General features: G+C 34.3%; 2 protein-coding genes across 3 annotated transcripts; both read left to right on the plus strand.

Annotated features, from left to right (window-relative positions):
• Positions 1 to 5,632: 5,632 nt before the first annotated feature.
• On the plus strand, positions 5,633 to 10,685 carry LOC104107113 (nucleobase-ascorbate transporter 4-like). Of its 2 annotated transcripts, none has more exons than XM_070187535.1 (15): positions 5,633 to 5,821; positions 5,896 to 6,002; positions 6,967 to 7,064; positions 7,204 to 7,380; positions 7,489 to 7,589; positions 7,685 to 7,760; positions 8,080 to 8,139; positions 8,344 to 8,528; positions 8,616 to 8,712; positions 8,876 to 8,962; positions 9,066 to 9,124; positions 9,408 to 9,499; positions 9,745 to 9,822; positions 9,940 to 10,100; positions 10,221 to 10,685. In XM_070187535.1, exons 2-15 carry the CDS (start codon positions 5,906 to 5,908, stop codon positions 10,437 to 10,439), a joined length of 1,587 nt encoding a protein of 528 aa, XP_070043636.1. In that variant the 5' UTR covers positions 5,633 to 5,821; positions 5,896 to 5,905; the 3' UTR covers positions 10,440 to 10,685. The 2 variants fall into 2 exon arrangements, with proteins under 2 accessions (XP_070043636.1, XP_070043635.1); XM_070187534.1 differs by having other exon boundaries at positions 5,633 to 5,802; positions 5,872 to 6,002.
• Positions 10,686 to 22,054: 11,369 nt separating this feature from the next.
• LOC104107114 (protein SOB FIVE-LIKE 5-like) lies at positions 22,055 to 23,778 on the plus strand. Its single transcript, XM_009615836.4, has 4 exons — positions 22,055 to 22,639; positions 22,745 to 22,828; positions 23,295 to 23,377; positions 23,484 to 23,778. The coding sequence occupies exons 1-4, from the start codon at positions 22,241 to 22,243 to the stop codon at positions 23,512 to 23,514; spliced, it is 597 nt and encodes a 198-aa protein (XP_009614131.1). The 5' UTR covers positions 22,055 to 22,240; the 3' UTR covers positions 23,515 to 23,778.
• Positions 23,779 to 25,655: the final 1,877 nt, after the last annotated feature.

Below are 25,655 nucleotides of genomic sequence, written 5' to 3' on the forward strand. Positions count from 1 at the left end.
CCATTTTGACCTTGGGCTACTGAAGTAGGCTTATCATTTAATTTATAGTCCAATTAAATGGACTTGCCCAATACATATATTGAATTTAAATAATTAGCCCAATTTACTAGCTACAATATTTGTGGACTAAGGTCTTGAATTTAATATGATCCAAATTATTTTATGGATTTAAATCAATAAAATTTAAATGCTTACACCGATAAAATGGTAGATTTCATATCTAAAGGTACAACTACCACTAAAAACTCTTCCACCTAAAAAAATTCAGTACTACTAATACATAATCTCTAAACACTTCTTACAATCCTCGTTAGAAAGATTCTTCGTGCACTAAACCAATCCATATAATTTCTCTTTTTTTCCAAGAGACAATTATCGTACCATCTGCTTCTTAATTCGTCAAAAAGACACTACGTTTTTCCTAGCTCTTCACTTGCATTTGCTATGTAGCATGCATATATTTTAGCATGCATTATGTATGTGTTCTGAAGAATATATTTTAGGATCAATATTCATGTTATACATTGTAGCATGCATATTAGTTACCTGAAAAAATTATTTTGCGTTATTGATCAAAGTATGAGAATATTAGAATTTGGTATAAGATTGTCAAATTAAACCTACCTAATATTTAAGATTTTTATTTAAAACTTTAAATCAACCAAAAATTTGACTTTAAAGAATTTGGATACCATTTAACTACTCAAAATTGTTTCTTATAAGGATTTATATCCCATTACGTTTGACAACGAATTTGCAATGGAATTGGAAATCTTCTTCACAAGTTTAAATCCTTTTGGAGACCAACTAAACATAGTTATTTTGCCTAAGAGACTTTTGTTATCTCAATTAATGGCTCTATAAAGAAGAGCCATTAATTTTACCTTATTTTCCATACGGTAAGTTTGGGCTAGCCGGTATAAATTATTTGGGGTTATGAATTGTCTGACTAATATTTATGGCTACTGGATGCTATTTGTTTTCTCCGACCGGCTAAAAGTGAATTTAGCTCAATATTAATGCGGCTATATACCATCTTCTAGAAATAACGTTGGATGTACTTTTTTAAAACAATTGTTTATATATGACCTATTAAGAAATTTTTAGGAAAAATAGCCACGGGTCAAAATTTTAAAGAATGCTCGCCAGAATTTTGAAGTATCAGAAATTCTAACGTTCAACAAATTTTTCTGCAAAAAGTTCTGGTAATCCATTTAGATTTATAGGAAAAAATTGACGATCACTATAATTGCTGAAGTTTTACCCGGCATATTTTAAAATTGTGGCGATCGGAGAAAATCATGCCCAAAGTTTTTTAAAATTCTGATACAAGGCTTCTTAAAATTTCTATTACTAGGGTCAAAAAATAAATAGTGGCACAAAAGTGTTTCATTTCTGTCAATCTCCCAACTAACGTATTAAGGATAGAATGAGAAGTTCAAAGTTAAACTTTTTCTATATACAGAAAGGTATTATTATTTTGGAGACAGACTAAAAAGAGAAATGAATCACATAAATTGTGACAGAGGTAGGATGCAACTTATATTTCTGTTGGATTTAATGTTAACCTAATGAGATGGGTTTTAGAACAAATTAATTTCAGAGAATTGTTGAAGGAGAAAACACACACATAAAAATAATTTTAATGGTAAGTTTCTTAGTAGCTACCTATTTATAAGGAATTGTAGTGCCTTTTACCCATCTAAACTCCATTTTCTAAACACGAATGCCTAAATAGAAGTCAACATTTCAAATTACACAAAATTAGTTTAAGCTTAGTTGTTTTGATAATTGATAGTCTCAAAAGGTGTTAACTTTTAACATTTAGTCGTTATACTCGTTAATCAATCAATCCAAATCAGCTTGTAAGTCTGAACTACTCCCAAAGATTTGAAAACCTATCCATTTAAAGAGACCTACTGAATTTTAAAGTTCTTGGTCCATTTTATTTTTTTCCTTTTTGTAACTTTGAATTTTTCCCATTTTCTATCTTCATAACAATGCTAAAATAGGCTATAGGTGAACTACCTCTTATTTTAATTTTATCCTTTTCTCCATTTATTACTTTTGTATGCTACTTGGTAGGTGCACCATCTCCTATATATCACCTGCATTCATTTGGCCGATAGTCTAACAACAACTATCTTCTTAATTCTGAAATTCTACAAGTATTTTGATCATTTTTCTAAAGAAGTTAAATTAACTTATGCAGTTCTATTACCAATAAAATTAAAATTATGCAGTTCTAAAAATAACAACGAAGGCAGTACAAAAATATCCTTCTATACATGAAATGAGAAATTTGTAGCAGCCCATATATGACGCTGATGATAGCTACATAAATACTATTTTGGAAGAATTAATTTAAAAGCCGCACACCCATTGCTTAAACTAAAATAACCGGCATATATATGTGTGTATGTATATATATATAAAATTTATTCTTCCAAATTAAGGCAGTGTAAAGATCCCTTATTTTGTACCTCAATGTAACCACTTGCTTGCATTAGAGCCTCGCCTAATATCATATTTTTTCTACTTTCTCATAATTCAGAATTACATATGCCTTACTTCGTAGTGCATAACTTCTATCAAGTGAGTTACTATTAAATGCTTTAACTAATTTCCAACTTTAATTTAATTGTAAAATATAACATTAGAAAGCAAGAGATGACCTTGTTTTTTTATTGTATTTATTACGGCTGGATTAAGAAGTAAGAAATATTTACCTATTTGCATCCAATTTTTGAGATATTTGAAAAGGGCAATGGTATTTGGCAAGAAAGTACTTATTTGCACCCGGTTTTACATCAATAGTGAATACACAAGACATTTCACTTACATATACTATAATAATCATTTAAATCATGGTTAAGTGATATCTCGGCTCATTTTAATTTATGGCTCTTAAATTAATTATTTGGTTTGGAACATTGAGAAAATTTGTTTTTATTAGACACCTTCACTTTTACCTTCTTTCTTTCATTCTGTAACTTTTTGTTCTTCTAATTAACCCCAATTTCCAACTATAGAAGCTGCGCCAAATGCAATTAATTTGATTGAACCCCTTCTTTGCTGCTAATGTACATCACCAAGTAAGGAAGCAAATTATTAATTTGTTGCGTTCTACAAACGTACACTTAAAATTTATGTGCATATTGGTAAATTCTCTTCTAAATTGTTCAAGAACTCCTTTGAGAGCTATCTTTAGTCTTCTTTGAGCATGGCCTTCTCCAATAAATATTCTTATACTTCTCAATTTATATGATACTCTTTCCTTTTTAGCACGTTTCAAAAAGAATAATATTGTTTTATATTTAATAAATTTAGCATTAAATTTTTTATTTTATCTTTAACAGAATAATTTAAGGCACATATAATTTTCTATAGCTTGTTTTTAGATAAGAAGTTTTAAATGTTTTTTCTCTTAAATTAAGTGCCCAGTCAAAGACCCTCACATAAATTGGGTGAAATTTTTGGTGAAACGTGTTTTTAACATACTTTAAGTAGGCGTTTGGACATAAAAATATGATTTTAAAAAAATAAGGTATTTGAAATTTAAAATTGTATTTGGACATACATTTCACTTAAGAAAATATTGCAGTATTACGAGGGAAAAAAAGAAATTTTACATGAAAAAGTGATAAAATCCACTTTTCAAACTTGAAAATACATCTTCAAAAAGAAATTCAAAAATTCAGTCCAACATATAATCAAACAAGTTTTGAAAAAGTAAAAAATATTGTACAAACTTGTTTCGGAAATAGGTAATTTAATGGGCGTTTGGATATAAGAATTGTAAAATTTCAGAAAAAAGTGAAATTGTTTTTCAAGTGAAAATAGTATTTGAAAATTAGAGTTGTGTTTGGATATGAATGTAATTTTGGGTTGTTTTTGAAATTTTATAAGTGATCTGAAGTGAAAATTTTAAAAAATAGCTTTTTGGAGTTTTTCAAATTTTCGATTAATTCCGAAATTCATCTTTAAGTGAAAATTAAAAAATTCAAAGCAATCTTTTTAATGGCCAAACGGCCCTTAATTTCTAATTATAGAATTTGAATCCACCTCCCTATAAACAAGGCAACCTAGAAATGGGAATGGTTTCTAAAGAAAGAAAAATTAAAGAGACTGAGATGACCATTTCTTGTAGTACAGTTTGCTTGTTAGAGTACTCAACCCCCAAATTGTATACGGTAGGTCACTTTTCTAAGAGTAAGGATCTATGGCAGTCCATATCAATTTCCAAAAGTTCGTTGGCTAGCTTTTATCACCACGTCAGTACCTAACCGTATTCTATTTTTTTAATAACTCAACTTGTCCACTTTCTTCTTCCTTATTTGTTACTCCCATATACGGGTAAAATTGGGGCTAATGAGTACCCCGATTTTCTGGTGGGGTCAAACGAAGCAAGGACATAACTACAAGGAATCGGAATCGAAGCTAGGAACCTCTCGTACTATGGCCCGAACAAAGCACCTATCACCGGAGCCATTGAGACCCCGCCCCGGATCCGGTTTGAACACCAAGACCTAGGAAAGCATTACCAAACGTCTGCACACGACTAACAAAGGGCCGTGATATTCGTGCCCAACCGGATATCACGACGTAGATCTCGGCCCATATCGACAGCATATCAGTGATTAACGAAAAAAAAGATTTTTATCTTTCTTAGAATTGTACTAGGGATGAAACTCTCATACTATATAAAGAGAGTAATTTTTATTCAAGAGGGACACTGTAACACGTATATCAAGGCAATATAGATTTGTTTTCTCTGCTCTAAGTTATTCAAAGTTCTTATTTTCGCTCATAGTTTTTCATAAATATTTGGCTCCGAATTGAGGGCAGAAAATCACTAAGCTCAAATCCGAGCTCGGACTTAACATCACGACTGGTTTGATTATTTATTTTATCTTTAATTCGCTTATCTAACGTTATTGATCGCTTGTATTAAACTAATCCGCATGTTCTTAAAACCGCGTATAAATTTAATTGTTATCCATTTTTAAGGATAAAAAACTCCACAGTACGAATTCAGGAATTTAAATTGCTACTCCCTCGTCCCCGTCCCATTTTATGTGACGTATGATCTAAAACAAGTTATAAATATTGTGTAGTTATAAATAATCTCATTTAGGGTAAAATGAGAATACTTTTAGAAAATCGCTATTTTCCGACTACCAAAATAGTCGTAAAGTAGTCGGAAAATCCAAATTTCCGACTACTTTCCAACTATCTTGGTGTAGTTGGAGAAAAGTACGTTAGAAAACAAATTCCGACTACTGTAGTCGGAAACTTTAATGAACGAAACGACCAGAAAGCAATCAAAATTTCTGACTGTTGTAGTTGAAAAGTTGAATAAATAATTATTTCCAAATATATAAAAGTATTATTCTTTTTGAAACAGATATAAAAGGAAAATGCAGTCACAAATGGGACAGAAAGAGTACTGTGTTCATGGGCTTTAGGCTCGACAACATTCACTCTTCTATCTTCGGCTAGTCTAACAACATTTCGTCAGTTTGAACATTGGAACAGTTTAATATAAATACCATTGGAACAGTTTAGTATAAATATATATACATACTTAAAAAAATCTCCATTTGCTCCATCTCTCTCTATATAAAAATACAAATTGAGCTAAAGACAATGAGTATGCGTGAAGTCGCTAACAAAAGCATAGTTCAGCCCCTACTGTATACGTACTCCATGATAATTTATTCTTGCATTTCAGGTATTTTAACAATATATGTAGAAAGAAGAAGTGGGGAGTTTGTACTTTCTCTTTGTTGTTTAACTCAGGTTACATAGAGAGAGAGAGAGAGAGAGAGAGAGAGAGAGAGAGAGAGAGAGAGAGAGAGAGAGAGAGAGAGAGAGAGAGAGAGAGAGAGAGACAGACAGAGTGATGACACCACCGCCAAAAGCAGATGAATTGGTGCCACATCCAGTGAAAGACCAATTACCAGGAGTCGATTACTGTGTTAACAGTAATCCTTCTTGGGGTATGTAATTTGCATTACACATTACATTCTTGATCACATTTATATATAGTTACTGATCTCAACTAGTTTAAGATTGAAGAATAGTTGATTGATTGATTGATTACATACTAGATAACCTTTTAGCTTACTGATCACATTTTTGTTGATTAGTTTTTCTTATTCTGTCTTTTAAATAGCCGACTTCATAATTTGCATGTGTGGCTTGTTTGTGGTAAGTGATCAGTCTGCAGCTTTCCCTCAATTGGGCTAGTAAAGCTTCCCAGCTAGAGTCCTGAATTCAATTAGTTTTGCTTCCTTTCAATCATTTTAGTGATCTTGTGAAAATGTGACTTTGTTTGATCGCCTTGAAAACATACGGAAAACTAGGTGGAGGTGGAGGGGCAGGAGAAACTTTTCGGTCCTTCAGGTGTCTAGGATATAGAGGATGTAGAGGATGACTCCAAGTGATTTAGGATTAAGGTGTTTTGTTGATCGACTAATTGATTGTTTGACAAAGTCCATGGCTATCTCGTCTCACTTCCACTGTGGTATCTGAACTGGTTGTAAGGGTCCTGCTGGTCTCTGGTGCACAACCTTAACCAGATGGCGCAGTAAGCATTTAGCCACATACTCTGCGACATCCCTCTTCATACTTTTCCACCAATAGGGTGCGCGGATCATCTTGTACATCCTAGTGCTCTCTAGGTGCAGGAAAAAAAGGTGAGCTATGCGTGTCCTTCAAGATATCATAGCGCATGTCACTATCCTGAGGAACCATACTCGCCCCGGATGTCTGAGAATCCATGATTCCTGATTTGATCATCAAAGGGATCAGAGACTCAGAGTTGGATCTCCTGCATACTCATGTTACCTCGTTAAGCATGGTTTCTTTCTTTGTTTAATTAAATGTCCAAACATATCTCGCAAACCTAAGTGGACAAACAATACAAAGTTATTTGATTCCCTACTTGTCTAAATAATGCAGCCGAGGCCATTATTCTGGGTTTTCAGCACTACTTAGTTATGCTCGGGACTACTGTAATCATCCCAACCGTCATTGTTCCTCAAATGGGTGGTGGCAATGTGAGTTATCTACTAAATTTTGAATAATCCCTTCCTATTCTGTTTGACTTTTGAAAGCAATTTTGGATTTACAGTTCGAGCACAATGAGTAGTAGTATTATACTAACAGTATATATGGTTTCAAACTTATGTCTTCCAGGAGGAGAAAGCTCATGTAATTCAAACTTTGCTTTTCGTCTCTGGGCTGAACACTCTTTTGCAGTCTTGGTTTGGAACCCGGCTTCCTGTGGTAATAGGTGGATCATTCACATTCATAGTTCCAACCGTTTTTGTTGCATTATCCAGTCGATATAATACATATCTTGACCCTCATGAGGTAGGCAAGCATATTCCTTATTGCATCCAATTTCTGTTTTTATGCTTGAGTTTGATTCCAACAGAACAACAGTGGTTCTAACACTTCTGTTTGAATCATTTTCTTCAGAGGTTTAAACAATCGATGAGAGGAATGCAAGGAGCTCTGATGATTGCATCTATACTTCCCATACTAATTGGCTTTCTAGGAATCTGGAGAATTGTTGTAAGGTGGTCATTTTACATCCTTTCGTCGCCATACTTTTTAAGCATTTGTTATTGTAAATAGAATGTTTGATTCCATTTGTTCAACTGTATATATGTAGGTTCCTATCCCCACTGTCTGCAGCTCCACTGGTGTTGCTTGTTGGCCTTGGCCTATATGTGCAAGGTTTTCCGCTTGTAAGAGCTCTGATTAATTGGTCACTTCTATCTTTTAGATACGAAAATATCTTCATAATTAACATCTTTTTCACTTCTGTTGTTCCTTTCGCCTTGTTTTCTTTTATTTTGTTCTCGTTATTGCTTGTCGTTACTGCACTTTTCTCATTTTTTCTCGTGCCGAGGGTCTACTGGAAACAACCTCTCTACATTCACTGTAGGGGTAAGGTCTCTGTACTATATACCCTCCTCAGACCCCACTTGTGGGACTATATTGGGTTTGTTGTTGTTGTTGTTGGTGGTGGTGTTGTTTTTCACTTCTGTTGATTGATATTGGCAGCTGGCAGAATGTGTTGAAATTGGCCTTCCACAGTTGATCATTTTGATTTTGTTGTCACAAGTAAGCCTTTTCTTCACTAATTTGTCCGGTTCAGTTCTTAAGATCATGCATTCACTGCACTTATTACTGTCTAAAATAATGCATGATATAAATGTTTTTACTCTTTGAATGGTAAATAAGATGATGGCAACATCTTGTTCTATTGCATCATATTGTCTTTTTTTTTTTTGATTTTCCCAAACTAAACAATAAATATGTTTGCAGTACATTCCTCATATGTGGAAATTAAAGTTTCCCATATTTGAGCGATTTGCTGTCCTATTATCAGTTGGAATAGTGTGGGCATATGCAGCTCTTCTCACGGTGACAGGTGCATACAACAATAGATCCCCACAAACTCAGTTCAGTTGTCGTGTTGATCGCTCTGGCCTCATTAGTGGAGCTTCATGGTATGATGTATAACGTCGGTTTTTGGGGATTAGCTTCTACTAAATTGTTTTATTTTCTGCTCTCACACTGACTTTTGGGAAATGCAGGATAAGGTTTCCTTACCCATGGCAATGGGGCGCTCCTAAAGTTGATGCCGGAGAAACCTTTGTTATGATGGCTGCAGCTTTGGTTTCTCTTGTCGAGGTCTATATATATATAGTCCTAACTTGGTTCATGTTTCTCTCTTGCTAGTAGAAACATAGATCAAGCATAGTTTTATCTATTTATAAGATACCTGAAGCTAACTGAAATTTTTTTACTAAGTTGTCCTTTTTTTTTTTTTGGTTATTTTTGTTATTTTTTGCAGTCTACTGGAGCATTTATTGCAGCTGCAAGATATGGTAGTGTAACACATACACCGAATTCAGTACTTAGCCGTGGAGCTGGTTGGCTGGTTGGTAGATGTACCGGGATTATTACTCCATATTTTAGCTTTTTTTCCATTGTAAAATTTGTCTGCAGAAGTCAAGTTTGTTTTTCTGTGGCATACAATGCAGGGATTAGCCATTTTGCTAAATGGTCTATGGGGAACTGCAAGTGGTTCTACTGTATCAGTGTAATACACCAACTCTGCTGCATTCCATTTTTTCTTAGGAAATGCTAGAAGCTGAACATTTCCTTTTGTTCTGAATCCCATACTATTATCCTAATCAAGCGCAAAAGCTATGTCAGGAAAGAATATTGCAAGTTTGTCAAATTTATTATCCATATCATGTTGTAGTCTCTATACACCATTATGCTAACCGTCTCAAGAAAGGAAAAAAAAAGAAGCATATATAGACATTATCGCTGGGAATTTTATGCCCCTATTTAATGCTTTAATCTTGTGATCTATGTAGAGAAAATGTAGGTCTTTTGGCATTGACGCGAGTTGGAAGCAGAAGAGTGATTCAAATATCTGCAATATTTATGCTTTTCTTTTCTGTGTTAGGTAAGATATTCAAGTATATTGTCCAAGTTGATAGTGTTTGTAAGATATAAAGTGATACATTATTTAAGTCAAGGTATCCAAAATGATTTGTACAGATTTGGGAAACTCAATTCTCTGTTTTATTTGATTTAGATAATGGTTATAAGCCATTTCTAGTGCCATGTCTCCTTTCTTTCTGATGTAAGATGATGCTTTCTCTTCTCAACTCATTGTAACTAATGTTGCACCCACTTGTCCATGAACAGGAAAATTTGGAGCTGTTGTTGCTTCCATACCACTTCCAATCATTGGAGCTTTGTACTGTGTCTTGTTTGCCCTCATGTGTATGTGCTTTCTCTCTCACTGCAAACATGCAATTTTGCAAGAAGAACGAGCGCTGATTTTACCTATATACTAAGAGTATATATTTTGTTATTCTGACATTTGATTGATTATTGCAGCTTCTGCTGGTCTTGGTTTACTTCAATTTTGCAACCTCAACAGCTTCAGAACTAAATTTATATTAGGTTTCTCAATCTACTTGGGACTTTCTGTTCCACAATATTTCAATGGTTATGTGATAACAACTGGTGATGGTCCAGTTCACTCTGGCTCTGCCTGGGTAAGTACATATGTCAAATTCAAGACTCCCCTTTATCGACATTTCTCATTCAATACAACAATGTTTAGATGTTACTGAATTGAATGACGACTGTTTTTGGACTTAAAAAACCACTTGCAGTTTAACAAAATAATGCAAGTGATCTTCACGTCCCCTGCCACAGTGGCGGGGATTGTGGCATTGTTCTTGGACATAACTCTTGCTCGCAAACATGCCACGATGAAGAGAGACAATGGCAGCCATTGGTGGGCAAAGTTCAACTACTTTGACAGAGATCCTAGGAGTGAAGAGTTCTATTCTCTCCCTTATGGCCTTTCCAAGTATTTTCCCTCAGTATAGTACCATTATTGTTTACAACAAATTTAAATATGTGCAACAACTCCAAGTGGAAGTAAAAGACTAAGCATTTTGTAAAGACAGTTGGGAAAAGGAAGAAAAAGAAAGAAAATGATACATGTATGTTTGTTAGGATCAACTTTCTGGTTAAGTACTGGACTTGAAATGTTATTATTTTACATTGATGTAAAGTTTGTACTGCTGTTATTTGATAGCCAATAATTGCTCAAAATAAAGATCGTTATGGTATATTTAGGTATGATTATACAGAATTTGCACGTCCAACCCACAGACCGAGTGGTGAATTCGTGCTTTCAATAGTTTTAAGGGAGATCTCCACAAATAGGATCAGTTAGTGCTACTATTTATATTTTGACCCGTTAAGAAAAGTTCTGAAAAATAGCCTTGCTGCCATTATTTTAAAGCATGCTCCAGGATTTTGAAGCTCACTGCCAGAATTTTAAAACACGCTATCAGAACTGAAATTCTGACAGCATGCTTTAAAATTCTGGCGCGGAAATATTTTACCAAACTTTTCTTAATGAGATCAAAATATAAATGGTAGATCTAAAAGGTCCATGCAACATAATTTCCTATAGCTTTAACCACACCATGATTATGATTTGTGAGCATGGGACATTGTTCATTTTCTTATTTCTGGTTCCAGTTTTCATTTGAATGTACCTACCATATCTGAAAATATATATCAACATTGTCAAATGACTAGATTTTGTTGTGGGCAAGAACTAAATGTAAAGAAGATTGTGTTAGATCAAGAGGACAGGACCGTATCAAAAAGGCTGTAGGAATCTAATCTATCAGTTGGAAAAAATAAGGAGTTGTTACATAACAAGTTAATAACATTTGCAAAATGCAAATAGAGATTCATTCACTTGGCCGCTAGAGGCAAATGTAGAGAACAAGTTGCTGGGTTATATATAAACATAACATAAAACTAAGCCCTTAAAAGGACATTAAGAAAAAGGAGGAAAACAAGACAAAAATGAAATTTTCTGTTTATAATTGCTATATGGTTGAAAGATAAGGTCGAGAATCTTTGCTAGGACCCCCTCCTCCAACAAAGAATAAAAATAAAGATTGTAGTAGTCTTTAACAAATCAAACATCTAATCAACATGAGTCTCCTTAAAGCCATTAGAAGAAAAGAAAGAGTGAAAACAAGACAAGAATGAAATTTTCTCTCTATAATTGCAACTATGATTGAAAGATAAGGGCAATATTTAATCTTTGATAGGACCCCCTCCTCCAACAAAGAATAAAAATAAAGATTGGCATAGCTTTAACAAACAAAACCTCTAATCAACATGGTAGCTTCTTTAAAGACATTTTTTTTTTTAAAAGGAGCAAAAATAAGACAAGAATGATATTTTCTACTTATAATAATTGCTTCTACCATTGAAAGATAAGAGCCAGAATTTGTTATAGCCATTCCCTATCGACCCTCGGCTCAAGAAGACGAACAGAGACAATATATCAGTACCATCACCAGACACCAAAGGAATAATAACAGCATTATAAAAGCCAGAAAATAAATGAAAACAATAGCAATAACTAGTAAATAAACCCGACACTATAAAACGAAAGAGTAATGAGAACACAACATTAACCACTAGCAGTCTAAGACAAAAATCCTATCAGACTAGCCTCACATAGTTACGACCCTACCCTACAACCCTAATACTCGACCTCCACAACTTCCTATCAAGGGCCATGTCCTTGAAAATCTGAAGCCGCGTCATGTCCTACCTGATCACCTCTCCCCAATACTTCTTAGGCCGCCCCTACCTCTTATCGTGCCTTCCAAAGCCAGCTGCTCCCACCTCCTCACCGGTGCATCTGGGCTTCTCTTATGTACATGCCCGAACCATTTAAGCCTCGATTCCCACATCTTGTCATCAATGGGAGCCACGCCCACCTTCCCCCGAATATCATCATTCCTAATCTTATCCATCCTCGTATGCCCGCATATCCACCTTAACATCCTCATTTTTGCTACTTTTATTTTTTGGATATGTGAGTTCTTGACTAGCCAACACTCATCCCCATATACCATGACCGGTCTAACCGTCGCTCTATAAAACTTACCTTTGAGTAACGATGGCACTTTCTTGTCACACAGGACTCCAGATGCTAACCTCCACTTCATCCACCCCAACCCAATACGGTGTGTGACATTCTCGTCGATCTCCCCATCCCCCTGGATAACCGACCCAAGGTACTTGAAACTGCCTCTATTGGAGATGACATGTGATTCAAGCCTCACGTCCATGCCCGCTTCCCTCGGCTCAGCGCTGAACTTGCACTCTAGGTATTCTGTCTTGGTCCTGCTCAGCTTGAAACCCTTAGACTCAAGGGCCTATCTCTAAACCTTCATCCTCTTGTTAACACCGCCTCTCGTTATATACTATTACAGTATATAACATGTGTCTTGTATATCCCCGAGATATACAACGTGCATACTTTTTGAATATTTTATAAATATTTTTCTCTAAATATGTATAAATTAGATACTTTTTAAAATGAGTATTTTCAAATAAGTATTTTTGACCGCATGTGGGTTCCCGTTTATTTTTATTTGTGGGATTCGGAATGCCTAAGTGGTCTGATCCTTTAAACCACTTGGCATATGCTGATGATACGATAATCTTTGCATCTGCTCATCCTCCCTCTTTGAGCAAGATTATGGCAGTGTTGGGGAACTATGAGAAGATATCAGGTCAGATGATCAACAAAGATAAGAGCTCATACTACATGCATTCAAATGTTGCTAGTGGATTGTTTCAGGCAGTTGGAGCTATTACAGGATTTGCAAGAGGTAAATTTTCCTTCACATATCTAGGGTGTCCTATTTTTTACACTAGAATGAGGAAGGACTATTATGGGGATCTTATCAAGAAGGTGAAGGCTAAATTGCATTCATGGAAAGGAAAGCTGTTGTCATTTGGAGGAAAGGCAACACTCATCTCTAGTGTGTTGCAAAGTATGCCAGTTCACATGTTATCAGTCCTTGATCCACCAAACAGTATCCTGGGGCATCTACATAAGACTTTTGCTAGGTTCTTTTGGAGCACAAAGGAAGAAGGGAGAAACAGACACTGGGCTTCATGGCAAAATTTTTACCTTCCTAAAGAGGAAGGGGGCTAGGTTTTAGGTCCTTAAATGATGTCTCAAGGGTACTGTTTGCTAAACTATGGTGGAGGTTTAGGACCACAAAATCTTTGTGGTCTAATTTCATGTGGAATAAGTATTGCAAGAAGGAGCTACCAACAGTGGTGCATTTTAGGGGAGGGTCTCATGTTTGGAGACAAATGCTGAATGCTAGGGAAGAAGTAGAACATGAGATCGTATGGGAATTGAAGAGTGGAACAACTAATATTTGGCATGAAAATTGGACTGGATTGGGAGCACTTTATCACGTATTACCTGAAGACTTTCCAATCAATGAAGGCCTTCAAGAGGTGACAGAACTGCGGCAAGGGGAAACATGGGATGATCAGCTGCTAGATCAAACTTTAAATGAGGAAATTGCAGAACATATAAGGCTAAATGTGCACTATGAAGGCAGTGGGAGATATTGGGATAGGCCATACTGGATGCCAACTCCTTCAGGCAAGTTCAGTGTTAGCAGTGCTTGACAAATATTAAGGCATAAGGCTGATCCTAATCAGGAATTCAAGTTACTGTGGATTAAAGGTTTGCCATTCAAGATATCCTTCTTCTTGTGGAGATTGTGGAGGCAGAAAATAGCCACCGATGACATGTGGAGGAGGCAAGGGCAAATGGTGATGTCTAGGTGTTGGTGTTGTCAGCATCCCCAAGAGGAATCCATTGAGCATATATTTGTCACAAGTCCTACTGCCTCTAAGGTATGGAACTTGTTCATGGGGGCTGCTGGAATTTTTGTGCAATTGATTCAATTGAAGCAGATTATAAGGCATTGGTGGTATGCTCAGTGTTGTCCAAAATTAAAGCTAATATTTCAAGCACTACCAGCTATCATCACTTGGGAGCTTTGGAAGAGAAGAAATACAGGTAAACATGGTGGTTCAGTGTCCACAAATAGGGTGATTCATGAGATAAATAGGACATTGCATTAACTGGCAAGGGTGAGGTATGCTTGGATCCCTAATATTCCATTGTTATGGCCAGACATGATTCAATACTTTGAAGGATATAAACCTATATTGATCACTACAAGAGTAACATGGCAGCTTCCTTTTTATGGTTGGTACAAATGTAATACTGATGGAGCTTCAAAGGACAATCCTAGACCTAGCTCCCTAGGCTTTTGTATGAGGGATGATGAAGGTGATGTGGTATATGCTAGGGCAGTATACCTGAGAGTGACAACTAATGTAGTGGCTGAAGCTAAGGCTATTCTTCAAGGGTTGGAATATAGTGTGGAGCATGATCTTCACCCTCTCATACTGGAGACTGATTCATTAGTGATGAAAAAGGCGATAGAAGGGGAATGGGATCCTCCTTGGGTAATTGCACAGGATGTGAAGGAAATTATAGAGATGAAGGACAACTTCAATGTGATTTTTCAATATGTGTTCAGAGAAGGCAACTCAGTGGCGGATTTTATAGCTAACATTGTGTTCTCTTTTGCAGGTACATCTGAGTTTCATTCATTCTCTGAACTGCCTAGTGCAGGGAGGAGGTTGATCAATCTAGACAAATCTCAATCACCTAACCTTAGGGTTAGGATAGCAAAGAGAAGAACCCAGACTGATGGCTTCACAGGATTGGACTCTGCACAAACTGATATGTCGAAATGCTAAGAAAAATGTTGAACTCATCATATGGTATTTTTGGAGATTGTTGAATCATTTCTCAGTGGTATTAGCATGCTTTAATGCTCAATCTGAGGATGGTTTAGCAATGTTTAGAATGATGTCTACATTAAAGGTTATAGTAGGGAAGGATCTGAGCTTACAAGATCACAAAAAGGTACAATTTCAAAGGCTGGCCTTTGCCTTGCAAAGCCAGCCTAAAGCCAGCTCATGCCTGGCTTTTGCCTTGTAAAGCTAGCTCTAGCTTGGCTTTTGCCCTGCAAAGCCTGCCTAAAGCCAGCTCAAGCCTGGCCTTTGCCTTGCAAAGCCTGCCTAAAGCCAGGCTCCTCTTCTACACATTAATTTTGATGAGTGAGCACATGATTAATCCTTGAACAAAATCAGTCCAATGCATATGGAGATCATATAGTAGCTACACTTAGAAGACTATGCTGGCTTCAACTCTGTGGTGGAGATGTTTGGAATTCATTTTAGCCTATGGACAATATACCCTAGCGCCTTATGAGAGCTTGATAGGTGCTGCTTGGTATTTGCCAATGACAATTGGATTCACATACACTAATAGGAGAAGGAAACATTCAACTTATCATGTTGTAATAGCTAGTTCATTAGATTTTAGTTTTTCTATCTTTTTAATAGCTAGTAGCTTCATGCAACTTTTATTTTGGTTTGGACATCTTGTAAGCTTTGGACCCATTTTGGGATTTTATTTATATATTAGCCACTAGGCAAGTGCTGCCGAGTGATATAGTTGCTTAAAAAAAAATACTATCTATGAAGAGAAATCATATATATTTTTAGTTGCTTTCAGAAATAATAATCAATACATATTTTATATATTTTTCGGCTAGCGAATGCAATTAGTTTCATCCGATCAGTCAATTTTATATTTGGCCCATCTATGAAAAGAAAAGATGGAGCCCAGGTATGAGCTGGATTTGACGTAGCCCATTAACAACAATTAATGAATGTAGCCCTGCACCTATTCTTGCTTCTGCCCCTTCACATGCTTGCTTGCAACTGTTTCTTCTACTAGTGGAAATCAAAGAGAAAAATTCTCTATTGCCCAGAAATATGTACAGTAGCCAAAAAAAATGTATTTCGTAAATTTTTCTTTTTAATTATTAATCACATAAGAGCATTCACAATATTTTTAGAATTTTAGTGACATCTTTAAAACACAATAATTTCCTGAACTATTTCTTCCAATAATATGTGTAACTTAGTAGTATGTTATTAATTAATAATATGTGTATTGTGTAATTTAGTATATATTTCAGCACGATACTGTATTTCGGTATTATATCAAATACCATATCTAACACCAAATCTTTAACAAGCATAGAATAAATACTTACCACGTTATCAAAATACCGAATATCAAATACCAAAATTTCAATTTCAGTACGATAATTCGATATTTAACGTATCCATTACCAAACGTAAACCAACTTTTCCAGAACAAAGTCATGGCCGATCAGAAAAGGAAATAAGAAACAGAAACCAAAGCCTCAAGCTAGCACAAGACACCACACAACTGAATAAATAAAAATAAGAGAAAAGACCCAAAAATGACCTTTAATATTTAAAATGAATCAATTATAACCCCGTTTAAATTTGAGTCCAAAAATGATCCTATCGTTATAGAATGGGTCTAATAATACCCTTGTGTTATTCGAAATGGATCAATTATAACCCTCGTTTAAATTTGAGCCCACTAATGACCCTGCCGTTAAAGAATGGGTCTAATATTGCTATTTCCCTTAGTTAGTAATGATTAGGGGTGTAAATGGATATTTAAAAACCGACTAAACCGACATAATCGTACCGTGCCGAACCGATTTTTAGGTTTTTTTTTTTTAATAAAACCGTATGTTTTTATATAAATCTATAACTGTACCGATAATAATGGTAGGTTTTTTATTTTATAAAAATAAATCGAAAAAATATTGAACCGTACCGAATAAATTTACATGTGAATATATGTTTCACATATAAATATATTCGAACCGTACCGAATAAATTTACATGTGAATATATGTTTCACATGTAAATATATCAGACCTATTATTAGACCTAGTATAAATACATGTTTCACATGTAAATTTATTCGGTACGGTTCGATATTTATATATTAAGTTTAAAAATGATAATGGGTCTAATATTTATAAAGAATGGGTCGAATAGGTTTAAAATTTGAGTCCACTAATGACCATGCCGTTAAAGAATGAGTCTAATATTTATATTTGTAAATAATAATGTATTAATATAAATAATGTACAAATTTTAATACATTATTATTTTTAAACTTAATACATAAATATATGTTTCACATGTAAATTTATTCAGTACGGTTCAATATTTTTTTGGTTTATTTTTATAAAATAAAAAACCTACCCTAATTATCGGTACAGTTATAGATTTATATAAAAACATACGGTTTTATTTATAAAAAAACTAAAAATCGGTTCGGCACGGTACAGTTATGTCGGTTTAGTCGGTTTTTAAATATTCATTTATACCCCTAATCATTACTAACTGAGGAAAATAGCAGTATTAGACCCATTCTTTAACGACAAGATTATTAGTGGGCTCAAATTTAAACGAGGGTTATAATTGATCCATTTCGAATAACAGAAGGACATTATTAAAACCATTTTATAACGACAGAGTCATTTTTGGACTCAAATTTAAACGGGGGTTATAATTGATCCATTTCGAATACCACAAAGTTATTTTTGAGCCTTTTTTCCTAAAAATAATATGATCCTTTTTTTCTTGATATTGACAGAGAACATTGTATCGCAGTCAACGTTTAGTAAGTATACTATATAGTATAAAAGAAGCATTTCATGTGGCCATTCTCTTTGTTCAAATTAGCCCTGTGCTTTGCTCTATTCCCTAAATCTTTCATGTGTCATCTTGTTCTTTTATTAAACTCTTTTTTTTTTTTTTTTTTAAATTTCGGCCAATATTACTAAGGATGGTAAGAATGAGAAAATACTTACATATACTTATTTTTTTTTTACATTAAACAAGAGGACAATAGTGGATTGCTTTAGTGGTGAGCACCCTCCACTTCCAACAAAAAGGTTGTGAGTTCGAGTCACCCCAAGAGCAAGGTGAGGAGTTCTTGGAGGGAGGGAATCGATGGTCTATCGGAAACAGCCTATCTATCTCAGGGTAGGGGTAAGGTTTGCGTACATACTACCCTCTCCAGACCTCATTAGTGGAATTATACTGCGTTGTTATTGTTGTTAACCAAGCAATTTAATCTTTAAGGGCATAAGTTGAAGTGATACTGATATATATGATCTCACTATAATCAAGTGACAAAAGTTTATATGCATGAGACATGTTTTGTATTTATTAATTTGGAGTAAATATTTTTCCTGTGAAAATGTGTTTAGTTTGAAAATAAGGAATGAGAATAAGCAAGAATTAAACATTGGAATAAAAGGGCAACCCGATGCACGAATTATCACATATTCACGCAAGGCCCATAAAAAGATCGCACCTCAAGAATATGATGTAGGCGGCCTACTCTGATACTCGATTGATTCCACGACTCAAACTCATAACGTATAAATCATACGAACACAATTTTACCGTTACTCTAAATTTTCCTTCTAATTAAACATTGGAATGTGTAATAAAAATTACAGACAACTTAACAGTATATTTAAACAAGAAAATAAAGCATGTACATTTGGGCATGGAGGGTGAGGGGAGGAGGCAATAATAAATTTTAAGATTCAAGTGTGTGCACACGTGCAAACATGTGTGTAAACCTGTTGGAAACTCCTCCCGAATAACGATATGCACACGTGCATACATGTGTCTGTGAATGTGTGTAAAAATAAAAATGAGGGCATGTGAATTCATTGATAATAACGCAGTCAAATTTCAAACAGAATGACTGTATGCACAGTCACTTCAGATTTAGAAGAGGTTTCTTGGAGATCAATCTGTTTTCTATTTTAATTTTAAAGTGACGTTCCACATTTATTAACTCTGCTCACAAAAACTTTGGCAGACAAAAATTATTACTTTATTATTTTTGTTATATAGTTTGATTCGATATAAAATTTAAAAAATAAATAAATATTTTAAAGATTTTTGATATTAAACATGTCATAATATTTGTGTGATTATAAGATTTTTGAAATTTATAATCTTAAACATGTCATAACATTTGTATAGCTATAAAAGTTTTTCGTTAAAATTAAATAATTTTCAAATATAAAGCATATCATATTTTTTGGGACAAACTAGTGAGGAAATTATGTTACATAAATCAGAACGAACAATGTAATTACCTAACGTTTGGATGCCTTTACCGAGATTTAGACTCTGACCTTCATAACTTACTTTTAATTTATTGACCACTAAACTATATCTTTAGAGGCGCAAAAAGTGTTTTTAGGGGCATAATCCGCTTTCTTAAGCAATCTGCATAAGCAATCAGAAGTGACACCTAATTTAGAGTTAGTGACTTTTGTATTAAGTTTGAATTACTAGATATACATTATCTAATTAAAATCGATGAGTTCATGTGGAAGCATTAGGTCATTTGGACTAACACTGTTTGAAGGGCACAGCTTTTTACCAAGTGCATAATTTATTTAAGTCCCACTTGCTTTTATATTAAACAACAGTATCATACCTTTTCTGGCAAATTAGCAGTATACAATGTTTGAACAATTAGAGTACTAGAATTGGGCACCTTCTAGTTTGACTGCTTCACTGACTAAGCTGACTGCCACACGTTCTTGATCCTGTCCTTTCTCTGCCTAATACTATTTAATCTATTAAAAATATCTAAATCCCACAGCTTCTTGTTAGAATCCATGTTTCAATTCTCCCTAAAGTACGATTAAAGGGAAGTAATATCTCCTTTTTTATTTAGTCTTATCGCTTACCTCAAGTATATGAGACACATGGCCCTACTACAACAATAACAACATGGCTAATGTAATTCCACAAATGATGTGTGTGCGGACTTTACCCTTACCTTATGCAAATAAAATATCTATTTTTTTTTATAGATTTTCGGTTCAAGAAAAATAAAAATATAATAGTTAAAAGGAAATACAATAGCGAAAATGTCATGAACAAACATGCTCTACTAAAAGGCATATATAAATTCATTATTTGAATTAAATAAGTTCGAGTAAAAAGTAACAAGTGTAAATAACAATTACTGTTGAAGGCGGAATCAATTAGTCATATTCACTACAAAGATTCATTCCACTTCTATTCAAAAGGAAATCCACTAAAACAAAATTTCCCCCCTTGAGGAACAAATTTAACAGTTATTAATCTACCACCGTACAACATTGAGCAAACATGGAAAGTAGAAATGTCAATTGGCAATACCAATTCTTGTAAACAAATTTAAGAGTAACATTTCCACCACACAACATTAAGCAAACATGGAAAGTAGAAATAAGCATAGATACAACTTTTTTCTTGTTTTTTGTGGTGATAGGAATTAAGAACATCACCCTTATGGGAGTGGTGGAGCTAGAATGTGATATATGGACTCACCCTTAATAGTTTAGTCCAAACTTATTTATGTTAACAAATCTATTACATATGTATAGAAGGTAGATTCAGAAATTCAGTTACTAACATTTATTATCACTATTTTTTTTTAGTTAAAACTCATAAAGTTCAAATTATGAAGGAGAGTCAATAGTAAAGTTTGTTTCAATATTACCTATAGGTCACGGGTTCGAGCTACCACTGAAATTTTGTAATATAGTAGGTTGTCTATATCACACTCTCTTGGAATATAATTTTTTTCCGAATCCTACATAAATACAAAATACTTCATACACCCAATTACTTTTTCTTAAAGTTTAAATTCTGATTCCACCTTCACGACAGGACAATCTCTTCAGTACCTAGCAGCATCGTGCAAAGGGGGATAGTGGAATGAAAGGATAGGTGTCAAAATAAGGAGGAAAGGGAAGATGGGCGTGTACCCTATTTTGTAAAGAACGTACCTAATGCCTCGCTGTTCACCATGTGATGGCCTTGTGCCTTCGTTCCCGTCCTTTCAATTTATTTCTTCATTTCTCTTACTACTACTCACCGTATGCTACAGTTTAAACATGTAACGGTGTTTGTCTATCACTAAATTGAGTTAGTACACATATTCAAATTTGAGGTTGAGAAATTTCAATAAAAGGTTCACTTGCCATTATTGAGTTAGTTCCCATATTCATATTTGAGGTTGAGAAATTTTAATATATGTACAATATACAGATTTTTCGAAGAAACAATATCGAATGTCACCTTATTTTGTGTTCTTATTATCTTGATGTTGTTGGTACTGCTTCTTATTATTATTATTTTTTCTGTTGTTTCTTTATTACTGTATTTCTTTTCAATAATTCTATGACTATGCTTTTTCTAAGCTGATAGTCTATTGAACACACTCTCTTTACCTTCACAAGATAGAGGTAAGATCGTATACACATTATTCTCCTCAGTCGCTACAAATCCTCTTCATACGCTACTTGTGGGATTACAATGAATTTATTATTGATTTTGTTAATATTACTTTTTAATGAAAATGAGTTTAAATACATAATTTTCAAGATCTCTTACATTATAAAATTCAAGTTGAAAATACATCCGTACACGCTGCATTAAAACATACATATGCTCTTGTCAACCCTAAAAGCCAACTGGCACGTCCTGATTTAATCCAATATAGATACCAAATGGAGTGCGTAAGGACAAAAAACAGGTCTAGGAATTTAAGCCTTCATTCTCCCCTTTGGTCTTTTCCGATCTCCACCTTTATTTCTTTTAGCCTTTCCCCCTCAAAATCCCAACACTACTTAATAAAGTGACTACTCATCACACTACATCACATAACACATTACACTTTCTTTTCTCTAGCCAAAAACCAAAAAAGAAAAGACACCCCTTTTGATTTTCTCGGTTTAGAGAGTGAACATAAGAAAAAAAAAATATGGATTATGGAATTTTTTCAGATTCAGAATGTAGTAGTGGATGTGAATCTGGTTGGACTTTATACTTGGAAAATTCTGTACTTCCTCCTATTACTTCTTGCAATGCCAATAAATTTTCACCTTTTTGTGAAGCTGAAAAGAGTGTAAAAACAGAACAAGATGAAGAGGAAGAAGAAGAGGAGGATTTGTCTATGGTTTCTGATGCATCTTCTGGACCTCCACATTTTAATGAAGAAGATCAAGATTATGGCCACAACAATAATGGCTTCATTTTTCATGCTCCCATTAATGCCACATTGCCTAAAAACAACCCCAAAAGGCAAAAAGCAAAGGGAAAAAAACAGCAAACTTCTGCACTGGATGATACAGCTAGCTCTCCTTTCTTTGATTTCTCAAATGTAAGTTTAACTTTTTTTTTTTGCACATTGATAACTACTAGCATTAATGGAAGAATGTGACTTTTTTAAAGCTAACTTTCTTGAGGTTTTTATCTTATTTACTAGAACAATTTTACAATCACCAATGGCACAGCTTCAGTGGATAATGTATTGGACTTTTCACAAGGTTATTCTACAACTCATTTTCAGGTACTTAACTAGGTACTTGTTATAGATGTAAAATTTGTGTTAACTAATTAATAGGGGTGGCGGAAGGGGTTCATCTGAACTCCCTTCTCTGAAAATTATATATAAGGGTACGCCGGTGCACTAAGCTGCCGCTATACGAGGGATTGGAAAGAGCCGGACCAGAAGGTTCTATTATATGCAGTCTTACCTTCCATTTCTGCAAGAGACTGTTTTCACGGCTCGAACCTGTGACCTCCTGATCACATGACATCAATTTTACCCGTTAAACCAAGACTTCCCTTCGAAAAATTACATTATATATATATAGTAGATATTGAATCCCTTTGGCTCGTTTGTGTCTTTACTCTTTTATATTATGAGTCCCCTTCGTAAAAATTATGACTCCGTCACTACTAATTAACATTCCTCCATACAGATTTCATTTGTTATAAGTTTATGTGCTCATCAGTAAATATATTTTATGCAGAGGAGATCTGCATATGCATATCAGGAGCAATATGATTTCTTCCAATCATCTCTGTTACCTGGAAATCAAATACAAGAAAACCAGTTAAGTTCTTGATTTTTTTTTATATTTGAAATATCAAGTTTTCAGTGCCAAAAATTCATTCTTGATTTTACTAACATTTGTTTGCTTTGATCTGATTTTTATCAGGTGGTCCGAAGGGAAAAGGTGGGGATATTAGCAGCTATCAGTTTTAGCACATGTTGATGATGTCTGCAGCTACGAGAATGTTTAGAAAGAGGGGAAGGAGTGAAAAAAAATTGTTTAAGCAAAAGGAATTGGATATCAAAAGGGATCTTGTTCCTCTTCTTTTTCATTTTTTTTAAATTTTTTTGCTGTCAATGCAGTGGGAAACAACTTGAAAGAAGAAGTTGGAATTCCTATTCCTCTATCTTAGAATTAAGTTTGTTGCAAATGAATAGTGAAATATTAGCTTTTGAACTCATGTTGGAGTAATTAGCTTTTGAACTTCTGCTTAGCAAATTATGTGCAATGCAACCAAGTAAAATTGGCACATCACACCATGGGTTCGTGGAGTCGGCAGAACTCACCGTTTTCAGCTCGAACTTATATATACTTATGAGCGAAAAACAAGTATATAAAGTGTTAGATATACATTTCAAAAACTACTCTCTCAACTCAGAATCGATTACCTCTGAATTCTAAATATGCGATAATATTCAGAACATTGTTTCTCATGGATTTCCATGCTTTCATTCAACACATAGTATTTGTAACATAAATGAAACTTGAAGAAAGAGGAACAAGAAAAAGGGAAAAGGGAAAAGGGAAAAAAAGAGAGTGAAGAAAATTATTTACTAATCAAGGCAAATCTTGTTGCTTTTGTTGACTGTCCTTGATAATCTATAATTGATTCTAACATGTCATGAGTTCTCAATCCTATCAAGACTTTTAGAGAGGGAGATAGGACAAATTGAACTGTTTAGCCAACCAAACCTAGTATTATAATCATGATCCACAACAATAATTCTTTTACTAATTGTTTTCCATTGCTTTGCTAATTTTATAAATAAATAAAAAAGGGGGGACTAGGGGCAAGTATATGATCCTAAGCTTCTTGAAATTCATTTTTAAAATTGAACAAAATATTGGAAAATAGGCTTTGACTATAATGTCGCCAAAACCTAGACAAGAATCAACTTAATGTATTAATTTCAGGATATAAAGGATTTCATATTATAACGGGTTGTTCAAAAAGGATTTCTCGTCCTTCAATTAAATATTCTACTTTCTCTTGGATATTCAGGTTCAAATTAAGTGCCCAAAAAAAAAAAAAAAAAAAAAAAAAAAGTGCCCATGGATTCCTTGTTTGCTTCCTAGTAATTCTTATTATCGTAATGACTCGGAAAATCATAGGTTAATAGATAGGAGAAAAAAATGCAAATGGATGATAATGAAAATGTTACAAGGGTAATGGGCAGTCAGAAAAGTACAGAAATGAGTGGGAAATTCCAAAAATAATGTCGGAATATTTCATATGTAACTTCAAGACCCTGCAGAGATCCTGCCTGAGATCTTCCTGACCCAATGCTACATGCCATTTTTATTATAATATTAACCTCTTTATAAATTATTTATGCTATAATATGTTTGTCCCCTCAATTCTGTCCCCTTTGAAGGTGTCATTGGACTTGAAGTCATACACAATTATATTGCTCTTTCTTTCATTTCTTTAGTCCTTTTGACTGTTTCCACTCAAATTCTATTTCTCAAAGCAGAATGTATCTCATCTAGTATCATCCATTTTCAAGAACTATGACACAAGTATTCCTCAAGTTCAACACTGGTCTTTTTTAATTTCTTTCTTTCTATTTTGCTAGTTCTGTTCAGAGAGAGACGAATACATAATTTTAATTCTATAGGTTCAGAATTTTGGTTTCAACCACTAAACCCACACCTTGTTTGGTTCATAGCTCATTTTTTTCAGCAAGTTAAGTGAATTTTATACTGAAAATTCAGGTCTAGAATAAAAGTTAGTGCGTTCAATTGAACGCACCAAACTGTTGGTTCCGCCCCTAATCATGTATCATATCTTACTAATGGGAGTCGTCCAAGTAGCGCCAGAAAATAGAAAGAAGTAAAAACTCTTAACACGGAAAAAGGAAAAAAGAGAAAAATTGAACTGAAGATGAATATAAATTTAACAAAGGAAAAGGTCCAAATATACCACTCTATTGTGCAGAATGTTTTAATCCATATATACCACTTTATTGTGCGGAATGTTTTAATTTTACCGTCCATTATACTGTAGGGTTATTTATACTCTTGTTGTTAGCAAATTGTTTCATATTTGCACTTGAC

Source organism: Nicotiana tomentosiformis, chromosome 10, assembly GCF_000390325.3.
Source record: "Nicotiana tomentosiformis chromosome 10, ASM39032v3, whole genome shotgun sequence".
In the NCBI taxonomy this organism is placed as follows: Eukaryota; Viridiplantae; Streptophyta; class Magnoliopsida; order Solanales; family Solanaceae; genus Nicotiana; species Nicotiana tomentosiformis.

What these genes read in the sequence shown, in the direction of transcription:
- LOC104107114 (XM_009615836.4), top strand. Translation starts at nt 22,241, where the DNA reads ATGGATTATGGAATTTTTTCAGATTCAGAATGTAGTAGTGGATGTGAA. An exon ending in ATTCTACAACTCATTTTCAG is followed by an intron (nt 22,829 to 23,294) that starts GTACTTAACTAG and finishes TATTTTATGCAG; the next exon opens with AGGAGATCTGCATATGCATA. An exon ending in AATCAAATACAAGAAAACCA is followed by an intron (nt 23,378 to 23,483) that starts GTTAAGTTCTTG and finishes GATTTTTATCAG; the next exon opens with GTGGTCCGAAGGGAAAAGGT.
- LOC104107113 (XM_070187535.1), top strand. Translation starts at nt 5,906, where the DNA reads ATGACACCACCGCCAAAAGCAGATGAATTGGTGCCACATCCAGTGAAA. An exon ending in TAACAGTAATCCTTCTTGGG is followed by an intron (nt 6,003 to 6,966) that starts GTATGTAATTTG and finishes TAAATAATGCAG; the next exon opens with CCGAGGCCATTATTCTGGGT. An exon ending in ATCTGGAGAATTGTTGTAAG is followed by an intron (nt 7,590 to 7,684) that starts GTGGTCATTTTA and finishes GTATATATGTAG; the next exon opens with GTTCCTATCCCCACTGTCTG.